The following is a 17275-nucleotide window of genomic DNA, read 5'->3' on the forward strand; positions in this document are numbered from 1 at the left end:
CCATCTATGTTTGTGGTTTGATGTAAAAACTCATTGTGAGCAATCCTATAATGCAACCAAAGTATTGGATTTCAGAAAAACAAATTTTAATGCAATGGGGGAATATTTAGATAATGAATTAAAGGGGAGGGATAAATTGGCAGGAGTGAGCACCCAGTGGATTGTATTAAAAAAGGCCATCTTAAAAGCCACTGGACTGTATGTAAGACAAATAACTAAAGGTAAAAGGAAGAAGAAACCGCTATGGTTTAGCAATGATGTAAGGGCTATAGTCAATGAAAAAAAGGCTGCCTATAGGAGGTATAAAGAGTCTGGAAGTATAGCTGATAGGGAGGTGTATAAAATGAGACAGAAGGAGGCAAAACAGATAATATATGCTGCTAAAGCCTCAAAAGAGGAAGAAATTGCCAAATCAGTAAAGAAGGGGGATAAAACCTTCTTCAGATATATTAGTGATAAGAAGAAGAAAAACTGCGGCATCACGAAGCTTAGTACCGGGAATAATACATGCATTAATGGGAATAAGGAGATCGCTGACCATTTCAATAGCTACTTCTGTTCAGTTTTCTCAAAAGACACCTTACAAAATAATACTATGGAGGGATATAGCATTGCTTCCAGCTGTACGGATTCAGCTCCAGTGATCTTAGAAGCCGATGTCTTAGAAGAACTTGAACGATTAAAGATAAATAAGGCAATGGGTCCAGATGGCATCCACCCCAGAGTTCTTAAAGAACTCAGATCTGTCATTGCTACCCCCCTGACTGATTTGTTTAACCAATCCTTGTTAACAGGAGAAGTTCCTGAGGATTGGAGAATGGCCAGTGTTGTGCCTATCCACAAGAAGGGCAGTAGAGAAGAAGCTGGTAACTACAGGCCAGTTAGCTTGACATCAGTGGTAGTTAAAATGATGGAGACTCTACTCAAAAAGAGGATAAATCAGCACCTAAAAAACAATAACTTATTGGACCCAAATCAGCATGGCTTTACTGAAGGCAAATCATGTCAGACTAATCTCATTGATTTCTTTGACTATGTCACAAAGGTGTTGGATGAAGGTGGTGCCGTGGATATTGCCTACCTGGACTTCAGCAAAGCCTTTGATACGGTTCCACATAAAGAGCTGGTAGATAAATTAGTGAAGATTGGACTTAATCCCTGGATAGTTCAATGGATTTACAGCTGGCTGAAGCGTAGACATCAGAGAGTTATTGTTAACGGCGAGTATTCTGAGCAGAGTCAGGTTACAAGCGGTGTGCCACAAGGGTCTGTTCTGGGTCCTATTCTTTTTAATATGTTTGTGAGTGACATAGGGGAAGGTTTGGTAGGGAAGGTTTATTTATTTATTTATTTATTTATTTATTTATTTATTAGATTTGTATGCCGCCCCTCTCCGAAGACTCGGCAAATAGGTTTGCCTATTTGCCGATGACTCTAAAGTGTGCAATAGGGTTGATATTCCTGGAGGCGTCTGTAATATGGTAAATGATTTAGCTTTACTAGATAAATGGTCAAAGCAATGGAAACTGCAGTTTAATGTTTCCAAATGTAAAATAATGCACTTGGGGAAAAGGAATCCTCAATCTGAGTATTGTATTGGCAGTTCTGTGTTAGCAAATACTTCAAAAGAAAAGGATTTAGGGGTAGTGATTTCTGACAGTCTCAAAATGGGTGAACAGTGCAGTCAGGCGGTAGGGAAAGCAAGTAGGATGCTTGGCTGCATAGCTAGAGGTATAACAAGCAGGAAGAGGGAGATTATGATCCCGCTATATAGAATGCTGGTGAGACCACATTTGGAATACTGTGTTCAGTTCTGGAGACCTCACCTACAAAAAGATATTGACAAAATTGAACGGGTCCAAAGACGGGCTACAAGAATGGTGGAAGGTCTTAAGCATAAAACGTATCAGGAAAGACTTAATGAACTCAATCTGTATAGTCTGGAGGACAGAAGGAAAAGGGGGGACATGATCGAAACATTTAAATATATTAAAGGGTTAAATAAGGTCCAGGAGGGAAGTGTTTTTAAAAGGAAAGTGAACACAAGAACAAGGGGACACAATCTGAAGTTAGTTGGGGGAAAGATCAAAAGCAACATGAGAAAATGTTATTTTACTGAAAGAGTAGTAGATCCTTGGAACAAACTTCCAGCAGACGTTGTAGATAAATCCACAGTAACTGAATTTAAACATGCCTGGGATAAACATATATCCATCCTAAGATAAAATACAGAAAATAGTATAAGGGCAGACTAGATGGACCAGGAGGTCTTTTTCTGCCGTCAGACTTCTATGTTTCTATGTTTCTAAAACTATTTTCACTAGTATGATAATATTAAAGAGAGCAGAAGTTTGGTGTAATGGTTAAGACATCAGTCTAGAAACCAGGAGACTCACTCTTAGTTTTCTCTTGGGCACAAAGCCAGCTGTGTGGCTAAGCTAATCACTTTCTTTCAGCCCTGGGAAAAAGGCAAACTGTTTCTGAAAAACTTTGCTGAGAAAATAGCAGGGACTTTGTCCAGCCAGTCTCTGAAAAAAATTCATTATTGAAAAGAAAAAAAAGGATTAAACTTCAAAGTAAATATTGAACTTGTCTTTGGTTGATGTAGATATATAAAGAAAACAGATTCAGCAAAGATATTGTATATATTTTTATATAAAAGGTAAAATATGTTTGTGTATAATATACAAGAATTATATATTCTTAAAGATTTCTACAGTCCAAAGTTCCAATCACAACACTGCACTGGAACCCTATTACAGTACTAGTATCAGGCTCAATAAATTTGGCACTAATGCTTCAGGCAATGGGAGAGAAGAGCTTCAACCTAGTAACAGTCTGTCAATGAGACAGATTATCATTGCTTTCCTTTATATCATCAAATTACTCGATTCTTTTCTACCCACTAACAAAGCAATAATTTAATAGTTCATTCAAAATATCAAATTCTGCTAATTGCTGAAGTGTAATTTGAAATAAACAGTTTGGAATTTGTTCTGCTTAATCTATCACATGGATGATGCAGATTCGATTAACTAAAGTTCATATTAATCATGGTAGGAGCATGTATAATTTGTCTAATGGCTCTGGCTCTAGTTATTCAAAATCAATAAGACAGTAATGCAACTGATTGTTGAACTCATCATTTATTAAAAATTCAGGCATTTATAATTTTTCCCAACAGTAAAAGATTTAACTATTATACAGTGGAAGGAAGGATGCAACCTATACATCTTGGAGAAAAAAACTCTACAGTTGCACTATAAGTTTACCAGATTGCTTCAGTATACACTGTTATAGTTTACAATTAAAATCAAGGTTCACCCAAAACATTTGCCTTAAGGATCAAGACTAGCCATGAAGATCCACAAGAATAAATGAGAAATAAAGAAAGTTCATTTTTTATAGTAAGGTTGTGCTGTTATAAGTGAAAAGGGAAGAAAACACATTTGTCAATGTGTTATTTACTTTTTAAAATATCCAGCAGGACAAAGCAGAGAGACTGAAGGCAATGTAATAAATGCTGATTTTTACATAAACCTCTGCTTGAAAAATGTACCCAAAAATCAACTGCAGAAAAAACTATTGCTAAACATTTAATAACTCCTACTTAATCGAAAATTCTGACTTTAAGGCATGAGCCCCTTTCCCTTATCAAAGTTTTAAAAATTTAACATCTCATTAAGTGATGAATAAATGAAATTGGATAAATTATTTAAAAGAATTACCCTGCATCATTACATATTTGAAAGAGAACAAAAATCATGCACTTAGAGCATGTTAGGTAGCACAAATGAAGGAACACAGATATACAGCATTACGTTTTCATAGCAGGGTCCTTTAATCTGGTAGCACTGAAAGTCTTCTTTTGTGAGCAGCTATCTATCCCTCATCTTAATGCACAGGGTGAAGTGACAGTAGAGTGCTGTTCACAACACTTTCCCTTAGAACAACATCTTTATCAAAATGCTTTCTTTAATAATATCAAGAGTTCCCATTTTATTTACATTAGGATTTAATCAACACAAGATAAAGTGCTAAGTTCCCTGTCTCTCCCTCCCTTACCCTCAATATTGTATTTGGCTAATTTACATATTATAAAATTTGAATACTGCTTCATAAATGTCTCTCAAACAAGTCACCAGCTGCTTTGTTTCTTGAATACAGCTTGCTCTTTTTATTCTTTTATCAAAGTATGAAAAATATTCTTGCCCTGTACTACTTTGGCTTTAAGATGTTTTCCTGATCCTCACAGAAAATGTTTATTGGCAAATTTGTCAGGTGGTAAATTTACAGCATTCTGTAAGAACACTGAGGTCTCTTCTTTTTAACCTTAATTTATGGCATTAGTTGCAAGAGGAAACATTAAATTTAATGTAGGTATCTGATATGTAACATTTACATTACAGAACCACACTTGGAAGCTAAACCATCAGACTGAGACATCCTCTGAAACACTCCAACTGCACCTTGCACCAGGAATTTATAAAAATGTTGTTCCAGTACTAATTGTCATTGCACTTCCCCTTCTCTTTGCTCTTTCCTTCATTCAAGGGATGAACAAAATTTTTTGTGCTATTACTACTATCATTACAACTACAACTAATGCACAGAGGACAACCATCTTTGATGAAGTTAACCTCATTCTAGAAGATGTGCCATATTAAACTCTTCGGCTCTGATGCAAAGCCCATTTAACAAGTATAAATCTTCTGCTAGCTTTCAGTGGGTTTGAAGGCCTCTGGTTTTGAGTGAGCTTTATTCAGTACTGCTATAGTCAGCAGTATTATCCACAACTACTAGACAATGTGGGAAGTCACTCCCAGGCCAAGGTTTATTATTTAACAGCTTAAATCCAATGTAAAATTGATATTTAACAAGAGTCAATAAAATATCACCCACCAGTTTCTATGAATAAACATGCCAATCCGACTCTTTTTACACATACCGTATATTATTAATGTTAGATACTGTTTTAGGATTCAAATCCTCTGAAGCTCAAAATGATGATCAAGGTTTTATTAAAACCACTAGGAATTTGAAAGTTTCCTTAAATGGCATGCAGCATAATTTGCCATTATTTTGAACTGCATGAGTGTTTTTGGTGATGCAATACTAGATGTTCAAGAATCACAGGCAACTACCTGAATATACATATACAAACACACACAAAAAATTATATATTGTTAAAATTAGCTTCTAACAATAAATGCCATTAAAAATTAACAGACCTTTCCTTGTGCCAGGAAATTTGTACAATACTTGGTCTAGCTGAGAGTAAGGCAAATAAAGATCTATCTAAAAGACACCTCTCAAGGATTCTAACATCTGTTATTCTTCACATCTTTTCCCTTGTAAAATCCTTTGTTTTTATAAGGTATGACAGCAAACCTTGTTATGTGATTTAGGAAAGTACTTTACTTAATCTGATCTTCAAAGCAACTATTGAACAGCTAGTTGTTGCAATTTTTTGTAGTAATTTAGTTGCTGAAACTTTGTTATTTGCATTACAAGTCCTAACAATATAAAACTGAAACTTTTACCTTTTTGATCTAGAAAATGGTTATAGGATGCCAATCTCTATTGAGAAATTATGTCATGGTCATTATTGAATATTTGTAACTTCAATATTGAATATTGAAGTTACAAATATTCAAAAAGAATTTTGCTATGCATTCATTTATAAAAATCATTTAGCATATTTCTGGTTTAGCCTTTCAGTGAAGGAAGAAGTGGGACTTGGTGACCTTTCAAATGCAAAGCAGCATTCTGAAATATTTTAGTTGTTTTCACTATATATTTACATGTTTTTAAATTTAAAATGTATGTTAAAAGGACATATTGTATGATGAAACTGAAGTAGGTGAAAATATCAATTTTTAAAGTGGCATTCTGTTAATTAGTATAACATAAATTGGTGTTCTATTTGCAACAAAAACATGGCTATATAAATGAACTTTTGCATTTGCTGAGATATACATTTTAGTTTTTTACATCATTAAATTTTGGGAGAAAAATACCAAAACTTTTGTCTCTTAGCATCTTATTGAACACATTTTATCTTCATTTGGAAATATAATAATTTTAAAATGTTTTTAGGACAGCAAGAAAGAATTAAGAGGTCTTCAATTCAATATTAATACTAAAATTAAGGTGAAAACTGCTAATGTACTTTAGTTCTATGCCTTACTTTAGACAACTTCTGAATAATGTCAAACTTATCCTGAATGTTTAGTAAGGTAATCTACCGAACATTTTAAAATGTACTTATGCCTTTCAGCATTTCAAAATATGGGAGTAAGAGACCAAAAAGATGTTAAACTCCAAGCATATTCAGACTTTTAGGAAGAACTGTTTAGACTATGTCACCTTCCCCTACATAAGTAAATGAAGAACAAACTTTCTCTGTGCACACTGATTATCAGATCCCTGACTGTGGATACAGACAGCGATATTCTTAGAGTTACTCTGTATTTTAAAACATGATACCTAGAACAAATAAATGGCCCAACATGGCATTTGTTCTCACTACCAAACTGAAGACAAATTGAAGCCATTGCAAACTTTATTATTACTGTAAAGTGTTAGCTTTGTAGCCTTGTTAGGACTAGACTAAGATTCCAATTACTTAAAAAGAACTAATAACAACTTGAAATTATTTTTAGCTTCAATGTGTATATAAGAGTGTGTGTATATATGTACATATATACCTTAAAAATCAGGAAATAGCATGAATCTGTGAAAAGAGCTCTCCATTCAATAGTTTGTTTGAAAAACAGAAATCTTCAAATATTTATCACATTAGAATTTCTGTAGTCATGAGAGTCTAATAAATATTAATAAATGAACTATGCCGGCCAATTTCTATGTTTCAATATAAAAACTGATCATATATGCAAAAACGCTAGGATTAGAAATGTTTAGCACCCATTAAAATTTGAGATATTTAGTCTCAAAACAAGTAATTTTATGGCACACAAGTGATTTAAATAAGAATTTAGAAGTATTACCTGGTATGTGAGTATGATATGATTCTATTCAAGAATGCCAAATTCATGCATGATTTATGTTACAATCTGTAACGTAAGTCAATTTTTTAAACAGTCATTGCTTTGGGCATCTTGAGGTTTTTTTAGCTTTCCTTCAGGTTAAAGACCATGCTTTGAAACTGCAGAGGTTTTCACACATATTCTGAAATTAAGTATTATAATATGGGGATCAAATTTTGCTTCATTTTCTTAAGTATATTTTAATTTACAAAAAACCCTTAATTTTTAAAAAAGTATTTATAATGCACCTGATGCTTTTTTAAATACAGTATTAGATTTGTTTGAGTCCATAGTCACCTAACTTTCATTCCAGTTTACTGCTTTCTGTTTTCTGATCCAATCTGCTCTTGTTGCTTTTTACCATGTAGATAAAGTAAGCAAGAGTTTCTTTTTCATTCACTGGGATGTTCCTGAAGTGACGACTGACAGTCTGAAAAAACAAAAACAAATAATTTTTAAAAATAAAAATATTTTCCTAGCAAAGGAAAATACATGTGGACATCATAAAGTTTTCACTGACTTACCTCTGCCAACTGGGCTTTATTGAGACCAGGTCTGGTTTGTAATTTGTAATGTCTTTTGTAACGGCGCAATGTGTTTACTTGAAGCTGAAACAAGTCAACCTAAAAAATGTGACACAATGACAATATATATATTTAGTTTGATAACTGAAAAGAGTTAAACCTCTACAATGTGTTGCATTTTAATAGCAAAAAGCTGCTTTACAATGTATATAAAGTTGCATATGTTAATCTTTTTCCAGGGTTATGTAATAGGATAGCTATGTGAGGCCAGGAGAACAATGAAGGTGTTTTAAGAAATCGCAGGGGCTACTTTAGTGATGTAACGCACCTCAAAACATCTTTTCATAAAAAGAACCACATTCCTAAAAAACTATGCAGCAAAAACAAGATATGGCAAACCCTGTTTTCTTGAAATTCCTGAACTCTTACTTGTTCTAGGAAATGTATAGATGATTACATGTATATAACATCTATATATCATCTAACATATTTTCAACATCATATGTGTTTTCCAGCCTCTCTAAGTGGTTTACAGAGGCAGCATATTGCCCCCATCTGGCTCCTCATTTTACCCACCTTAGCAGGATGAACTGTCAAACTGCAGGCAGCCAGTAATCAGCAGAAGTAGCCTACAGTACTGCATTCTAACCACTGCGCCAGTGTAGCTCATATACTGCCCCAATGTGATTTATAATTTAAAATTGTATGAAATCAGAAATTTCTGAGGATTAATTATTGGAATACAATTGTAATAAATAAATATTATGCTGCTTTTAGGAAGTGTAATTAAATTTACAAAAATGTAAATATAATCTGAATAGTAAATCTCAATTTTATTATGTAATTCACCTCTGGAACATCTATTTCATGCTCTGGAGAGTCTCCCCCATCATCACTGGTTTTCCTTTTTCTTTTATTTCGGACGCTTTGAATGAAGTTCTTGTGGAAATCACATATATATAAGTGTCTTACCTAAAATTAAACAAGAAAAATATTAAATAGCACGCTTACAACAGTAAAAAGAACAATAAAAAGAAAACCTGAGAACTTTCAGTGCCATGAATTTAAGCATTTGATTTTTATCTGTTCATTTAAGAACCATTGTACATCAAAGACATATGGCAGAAGAAGGGTTACCTTCTTTTTTCAGTTTTGATTCATAGTGTGACAATGACTTCATTTCACTAGAATACCAGCTCAAATTAAGTCTTCCACGAACCCTTATTTTGCTCATCAGCTTTCTTCAAGCCTGACAGTAAATAGGCAGTTTTAAAAACCAGATTTACTGGGGTAGTAACATGTTTAAAACTAAATCTGTGGGCTACAATGTAAAATTGAACATTGAACAGCTGACTGTATACTGCTAAAAAAATAAAGGGAACACTTAAACAACAGAATATAACTCCAAGTAAATCAAACTTCTGTGAAATCAAACTGTCCACTTAGGAAGCAACACTGATTAACAATCAATTTCATTTTGTTGTCAGCACATTCAACTTTGTACAGAACAAAGTATTAAATGAGAATATTTCATTCATTCAGATCTAGGATGTGTTATTTGAGTGTTGCCTTTATTTTTTTGAGCAGTGTAGTTTTTAATGTCAAATTAAAGTTCTTCTTTAAAATTCATGGATGTCTTATAGGTTTGTCTACACAAATTTATTTATTTATTTATTGGATTTGTATGCCGCCCCTCTCCGCAGACTGGGGGCGGCTAACAACAGCAGTAAAACAGTATACAGTATAACAAAATAATATATCTTGACATGAAAACGCAAGTTCCATGAAAGCTATTGAATGACTTTGGTCCAGTGACACTTTCTCAGCCCAACTAGCATCACAACGTTGTTAGGAAATTAGGATGAGAAAGATGTGTTCGATATGTTTACTGCCTCAAGTTATTTGCAAAAATAATGAAGGTAAGATATGAATAAATAAACATAACTATTTTTTGCCCTTATGTAATGATATTCTTACAAGTAAGAAAGAGAAGTACACTGTGACAACACAAAATTCACTTTTTCATTTTCTTTTAATCTCAGCTTGCTGCGGACAAGCTGCTAATAATCATGGAATTCCTTAAAACCAATTTTTCAATTAAAAATGTGTTAGAATTTAAGAGCGTTAACACGCCCCCCCCACCCAAAAACAACAAAAAACTAATGAGGAACTATTATGAAAGAAGTTTAGGGAAGCATGAAAAAGTTGGGGATAATATTGCTATTTAATATTGAACTGTGACGAATTCCAGTTATTATTAGCTCTAGGCTTAGATACTTATTTATTTATTTATTTATTTATTACTTAGATTTGTATGCCGCCCCTCTCCGAAGACTTCTTATAAGGCTGTAATGGTGAACCTATAGCACACGTGCTACAGGTAGCACACAGAGCCATATCAGAGGGCATGCGAGGTGTTGCCCTATATAAGTTCTAGCATGCACTAGTTAGCTGATTTTCAGTCTTAGGGAAGGCCGTTTGGTCCTCTGGAGACTTCAGGGACACTTCAGTTCCAGTTTGCCGATTGTGCTGTTTTTTTGCATTCCAGAGGCTTCAGGGAAGCTTCCCAAAGAACCGTAGTGCAAAAAACAGTCCAATTGGCAAACTGGAACTTCTGGTTTGCCTGTTATGCCATTTTTTGCACTCTGGTACTTCAGGAAACTGGCTCTGGAGTGCAAAAAACAGCGCAACAGGCAGACTGGAAGTCTGTTTTTCCGAATTTCCGTTTTGCCTGTTTATTCATCATCCCAGGATTCAGTGAAGCCTGTGTGTATGCATGGGGACAGGGAGGGATGGTGCGCAGGATGTCTGTGTGTGCATGCGTGGGGGGGGGGAAGGATGGGTGTGGGCACATGCATGCGTGCTAGCACATGCACACACATCCTTTTTGGCATGCAAACCAAAAAAGGTTCACCATCACTGTTATAAGCTGTCAAGAGCTGTTGGATTAAGTTGGGGCATAAGTTAATGTCTGCGGAGAGGGGCGGCATACAAATCTAATAAATAATAATAATAATAATAATAAATAAATAAGCCAACACTCTCTAGGGATCATTGTCCATTGATAAAGGAATCTGATTGCTCCTGATTTATGCCGTCTTTTTCTCTTACACAAACATATACACAAACACACAACCCCCATACACATTTAGCAGATAACCTGTGACCCCTTGACACATCATTTCACCAACACTACCTAACCAGATTTCTTGATACATTCAACAATGACAGATAGTTGAATAATCTTAGAGATATATCTGCCTTGAAAGTAGATGAAAGTTGAAAGTAACCTATGCTGAGCTACACAGTGCAAACATTAGGAGTTGACTACAGCAGCGTTTCCCGACGGTGTGCCGCGGCGAGAGGCGGCGGAGGAGAGTGGGCGGATCGGGCGGGCAATGGGGCAGGGGGGAGAAGCCAGGGGCGCGTTTGGCCGGGAGTCCGGGACTGTGTGGCTTTGTGCCATGAAGAGAAAACGGCCGACTTTTCCCTGCTGCCGTTTTCTCTTCATGGCGCAAAGCCACACAGTCCCGGACTCCTCGCCCCAAGGCAGGAGGCGGCGGCGGAGGAGAGTGGGCGGGCAATGGGGCAGGGCGGAGAAGCCAGAGGCGCGTTTGGCCGGAGGCACCGTGGGGAGGCAGGGGCAGGGAGGTGCGGCAGTAGGAGTAAAGGGAGCCGCGGCTGCCCCTGCCTCCCCACGGTGGCAATGGCATCGGGAGTGCTAATAGCGGCGGCGGGAATAGGGGGGGGCTGCAAGTGGAAGCCTCAGCCCTGGAGCCCCCTCGCACCCATGGCTTCTCATCGATGCCTCTGCCTGCCCGATCCGCAGGAGTGCTAATAGCGGTGGCGGCGGCGGGAATAGCGGGGGGGGGGCTCCTGCCCGCCGCTGCTATTAGCACTCCAGCGGATCGGGCAGGCAGAGACATCGACGAGAAGCCATGGGTGCGAGGGGGCTCCAGGGCTGAGGCTTCCACTTGTGGCTGTCCCCGCCAGCCCGATCCTTCCTTCTCTCAAGCTTTTTTGGGGTGCGGCTTCTTCCACAGCGGTGGCTGCAGCGGCGCTGGCGATCCGGCCGCTAGCCGCTCCAAGCGCTGTGGGAACGCCCACCCCTCTCACAGTCCTGTCCCGGGCTGTCAGTAAAGGGGCTGCTTGCTCGGAACATTCAAACTAAGGGAAACCTTCGCTGGCCTCCACAGAGAAGAAAGGAAGAGAGAGAACGAGAGAGAGCAACAGAGAGAGAGAGAGTGATAAAGAACAAGAGAGAGAAAGCATGAAAGAGAGAGAAAGAAAATAAGAGAGAACAAGAGAGAGAGAGACTAAGAGAGAGAGAAAGAAAAGAGAGAGAGAGAAAAAATAAGAGAATGAGAGAGAGCAACAGAGAGAGAGAAAGAACAAGAAAAAGCACGAGAGAAGAAAAGCAAGAGAGAAAAAGAGATAGCAAGAGATACTGAAAGAAAGCAAGAGAGAGAGAGAAAAAAAGATAGCAAGAGAGACAGGAAGAGGAAAGGAGAGAGAGAGAGAAATGAGAACAAAAATGATTGAGGCAGAGAATGAGAGGAGAGAGAAACAAGAGAGAGAGAGAGGTGATTCTTGAAGCATATGGTAAAAAGCACCCAAATAATAAGAAAAAACCCCCAGCCCTCACCTGTTTTTGAAAAGAATAAAAGAGAATTAAACCCCAGCCCTCACCTGGTTTTGGAAATGGTTGGAGTGTGTATACATACACACACATAAGGGGGGGGAGAGAGACAGGGATGGAAAAAGAGGAGAAGTGAAAGGGAGAAGGAATGAGGGAAAAAGGGAGGAAGAGAGAGAAATGAGAAACATGAGAGAGAAAAGGGGGAAAGACAGGAGAAGTACCCATAAATGAGACAGCGGTATAAATTTCAGGAGGGATGATTAATGATTGACTGTATTTATAAGGGGATGTTACATGGGATTATATATATGAGGGGGTTATGTATGTATGTATGTATGTATGTATGTATGTATGTATGTATGTATGTATGTATTTATTTATTTATTTATTTATTAGATTTGTGTCATTTTGGTTGGTGGTGTGCCCCAGGATTTTGTAAATGTAAAAAGTGTGCCGCGGCTCAAAAAAGGTTGAAAATCACTGGACTACAGGATATGCTTTATGACATGTTGTATTATGTCATAAAATGCTTTATGATAATTTTAGGTCATAAAATGCTTTATAAAATTTGCTGAATTTCAATCTCATAGGAGTCATGGATCCTGAATGCATTGTATAAGTTAGATCATTTGAAGTATTTTGGCACAAGCATTTTGAAGTATGATACATTGCTTCACCCTGTTAGAATATTCATGACTGGGAGAGCCATGTTAACAAGGTTAGCCAATGAACAGGCATAGCAATTAAGTCAGCTAATGACAGCTTGAACGCTTCTGAGTCTGTGCAGAGAATCGAAATTGAAAGTTAAGCTTAAGGCTGGGCATGGCTCAGTCTCCTCTCTGCACTCTCTTGTCCACTCTGAACTCTGCTGAATTGAAACTAACTGTTCTCTGCTACCTGTAACTGCTTGAAGAATCATCTGCCAATGGTATTGTAAATTGATGTGTTATTATGTTCATAAAAAAGTTATTGAATCCAGCTGAATCAGTCATCTGTATGTGCTTCTAGTTTTGATATTTGCAACAAACTAATATATTCAATCAAAAACAGGAGAGTTTTGAATGCATGGCAACAAGGCCAAACACATATTTCTGGGTTCAAAAAAATATAAGAAAGGGTCTTATTTTTGGAGAAACATGGTATTTACTAACCTGGCATAATATGGCAGAGTTACAAGAAGCTACAGTATTTGTTATATGCATGAAAAGGATTGAATGATGCAGCAGAAACGTCTAGTCACAAAACCTATTCCTGAAGCCTTATAGTTAGTATACTAATGAAATGTATCTAATGGAGTAAGTATTAGCTTAATTAAATAACTTATTTAGTAGACAATTAACTAGGACTATTTTGGATATATTTCTCTTCAGAGAACTTGCCCACAGTTAACTTTTTGACTACAGTATTGCTTTCTTTTTTTTTGGCGGGCGGAGGGGGGGCTGTAATTGGGTTGAAAGAAATGAAATCATTACAGTTCCAGTTAAAGATATTGACTATAGACTAACCTAATAGATAACAGAAATAGTCTTACTAGACATCCACTGATACTTTATGGATTTTTTATGGTGTGAAGGGGAAACTGCCTGGAAATAATCTCATTGCAAGTTTTAATTTTGAATGTTTAAGTAAAATACATTAAAAGAGACCTAGAAAATAATACTTCCACTCTTCCTTAAATTTCTCAATGAAGACAGGTTTAATTTGGATTATGCTCTATAGACAAATCCTAATATACAATCTGGATGAATACAAAGAATTTTTACAACCGTATGATGTCTCAGTTAAAAATGCCCAATGTGACAGATGGCACAGTAACAATTGGTTGGCAGTACATTAATTTGTTTGATACCAGCCAAGAAACATGTTTGCTGCTTTCAATTTAACTGCAGTTCACTGCTGGAGATTTGACAGTTTTTAAGTGAATTATTTCAAGACTATTAACAATATAATAAAGCAATTAAGATGTCAAAAGTGACTGTGGTTTTAGTCTACCCTTAGGTACAGAAGCACATGTGTGCATTACCCTGAAAATGAAAAGCAGCATATACATCTAATAAATAAAACAAAGTTCTGAACGCTGTAGCTAGACATGTCATTGGTTAACTTACAAATACGTATATTATGTTCTTTATTAATTTTAGCACCTGTAATATCAGATAGCAGATGCATCACTACATGGTTATTGGTTATAAAGCAAAAAAAAATTCTATTCTTAAAATGCAAGTCATAAGTGACTGAGCCGCTCCGAGTCCTCGGAGAGGGGCAGCATACAAATCTAATTAATAAATAATTAATAAAACTGGTCTCTAAAATACTTCCGGTATATTTTTCAAAATGATATCAGCATCCCCCCCCCTCCCAGAATTGGGTAGTTTTTCTTATTTTAGCTATTTACTACAAACTTGCCTTTTCCAATCATACTTTAAGTACAGTTCAACAACAGCTGCAATCCATGCACTTCCTCTCCCTGAACAATACAAAGCTTCTATTTCCTTTTCCCTACCATGTCTTTTTACCATCAGGCAACCCTAGAATTTCCAGGTAGTCTCCCATCCAAATATTTATCATCCTCAGTCCTGCTTAGCTTTATCCAAACCAGCTAGCTGCTGCCACCTGCTGCGGCTTTGTGCTATTTTTGTCACTTCAATCCTGAATGAAAAAGAGATTAACTTTGATACTATTGGTATTACGTTTATATGTAAGACAATTATTTCTCTCCCTAAAAACCACACCATTCTCTAAAAATATAATACGATTTTAATGGTGATGCCGTTGTAGGCACATCTCCATTTACACTGGCTTCTTTGCTAGGATCATAAGTACTTTCATTTTAATGCTGCATCATTCAGATTGTTCCTAGCACGTTTTCCCAGCTTAGGAAAACACTGCTTTGCTGACGCTGGGAATTCACAGCAGCCCAGCAGAATTAGATAAAAAATGCTGTTCTCAAATTTTAAACCCACGGTAGTACAGCAGCACTATAACAACTGTTACAGGAAGAGACAGGTTGGGCGCACAATTGCAAACAGAGAGAGAAGCATGCAATGGAAAAAGCTTCTGCGGTGGCCACTTACACTTTTGTCAATATCGAGTTTCAGCTTTTTCTGAGAGATGCTCTTTTGGATCCTCTTGCTGAAGGAGGCATTGCCAGCCGGGCGGACACAACGGTCCCCGTCGTCGATGAGGCAACAACTTTGTCCGTAAAAAGGGGTGGTAGGAGGACCATCCCGGCTGTCTTCCTCTGTGCTGAAACCATTCATCGCAACCTCCCGCCGGCCTCGGTCGACGAAAGACCAACTTCGCCAGCCTTCGCGCTCGCCAACCTCCGCCCTTCCTTCTCCGCCCGGCCTATCCCACCCTGGACTCGACGGGCTTTTAAGGAAACATCTGGAGGGGAGCCGTCCAAGCAACGCTAGCTTCGGCCGCCGCCTCCACCGGGCGGCTTGCTCAGGCACCCCGAAGAGCCCCTCACGCCGCCATCCCGCCCAAGGTCCCCGGAAGCGGCCGGCTTCCCTCGCCTCCCCGAGGAATCGCTTCCCCGCTTCAGCCCGCCGGCGCGCTCCGCCTGCCCCGACCCGGTGGGGACCCCTTCCTCGTAAGCGACCCCCTCCGAGACACGGCGAAAGCAGGGAGGGTCCCTCTTCTCGCCGCCTCACGGGCCTGCCGACCCTCCGCCTGGCAGCCGGCCGAGGACCGCGTCCCTTCGGCTGCTTAAGTCACAGCGCCCGGAGCCGGCAGCCCGGTACGTTTGGCTGTGCCCAGCTGCCGGCCCCTTCCGCGGAGCTCGTCAAGGCGGACGGCGACCCGTCGCTCCCGAGTTGCCGGAGAGGCCACCCAGGCCACGGAGCCCACCGCCCGCACCCACTCGCTCCCTCGGCCGCCTCGCTCGTCTTTTTTCACACTCCCTCAAACACAAAACCTGCCCGCTCCGCCTCTTTCGCCTCCGAGCGGAAGTCCCGTCCCCGGGCAGCCAGTGGCTAGTGGAGCTCGAGAGGCGGGGCTTGGGCTCCCGCTCGGGCGAGCTATTGGCCGAGGCGGCTGCTCGTGCCGATAGGCTCCTTCCTGCGCGAGGGGAGGCAGCCGGAGACCGTTTGAAGTCCGTGCTCAGGAGCGGGCTGGGAGAGCCCGAGTGGGGAGTTTAGAGGAGGCGACTGGGGGGACTCCTGAGCTTCGGAGCCAACTTCTGCAGTGACCCATGAAAGGCCGTTAGCGAGAGGGCGGGGCGGGGGACTGGGAGCGTTCGAAAACCGGCGGCTCTCGTGCACCTCAAAAGGCGGAACTACCTTGCGGCGCTCGGGCGGCGCCGTTGAAAGTGGACTTTTTGACCGGGAGTGCTTTTATCCTGCTCCAACCGCCTTGGCGTGTCTAGTGGCTGCAAACTAATCGAGCTTCCCTTCCGGATGGTCGGAGGCGCAGCCCTTACTCGTGAAAGGGCAGCAGCGGCAAGATATCGGGGAGGAAAAAGAAAAGAAACCGGGAAACAATGGGATAGAGGGATGAAGTTTGCGCGGCGGCATGGTCTGCCTCAGAGAACCAGGGTCAAATGAAGGCCGGGAGTCTCCTGTAATTCCATTGAGCAGGGGTCTCCAACCTTGGTTACTTTAAGCCTGGTGGACTTCAACTCCCAGAATTCCCTAGCCAACAAAGCTGGCTGGGAGTTGAAGTCTGCCAGGCTTAAAGTGGCCAAGGTTAGAAACCCCTGCCATAGAGACTCCCTTGCAAAAAGCAATGGACGTCTAGGTCGTAGCTCCTACGGATTTTTGAGGCTAGTGATGGAAAATTGTTGTGAGAAACAAGCTTGGAAGTAGGTGGATCTCTTCAAGTCTCAAAGATGCTTTTTCGAGAGGCAACTGGACTTTCTGATTTTTCTTTGAAGACATTTAGCTTCTCATCCAATAAGCTTCTTCAGCTCTGACTGAATCTCTCAAAGCCTCCAGCTGTCTGCAAGGAATATAAATCCTTCCATTCCCTGCTATCCAATCATAGCTGAAGAAGCTTCTTGGATGAGGAGCCAAACACCTTAATAGAAAAAACAGAAATTAATTATTATTTGGAATTAGAAT

General features: G+C 39.3%; 1 protein-coding gene across 1 annotated transcript; it reads right to left on the reverse strand.

Moving 5' to 3' along the window:
• Positions 1–3127: 3127 nt before the first annotated feature.
• On the reverse strand, positions 3128–16124 carry SAP30L (SAP30 like). Its single transcript, XM_070739019.1, has 4 exons — positions 15287–16124; positions 8423–8545; positions 7574–7672; positions 3128–7479 (listed from the first exon to the last, which is right to left on the reverse strand). The coding sequence occupies exons 1-4, from the start codon at positions 15470–15472 to the stop codon at positions 7354–7356; spliced, it is 534 nt and encodes a 177-aa protein (XP_070595120.1). The 5' UTR covers positions 15473–16124; the 3' UTR covers positions 3128–7353.
• Between the last annotated feature and the right edge of the window lie 1151 nt (positions 16125–17275).

Source organism: Erythrolamprus reginae, chromosome 2, assembly GCF_031021105.1.
Source record: "Erythrolamprus reginae isolate rEryReg1 chromosome 2, rEryReg1.hap1, whole genome shotgun sequence".
In the NCBI taxonomy this organism is placed as follows: Eukaryota; Metazoa; Chordata; class Lepidosauria; order Squamata; family Dipsadidae; genus Erythrolamprus; species Erythrolamprus reginae.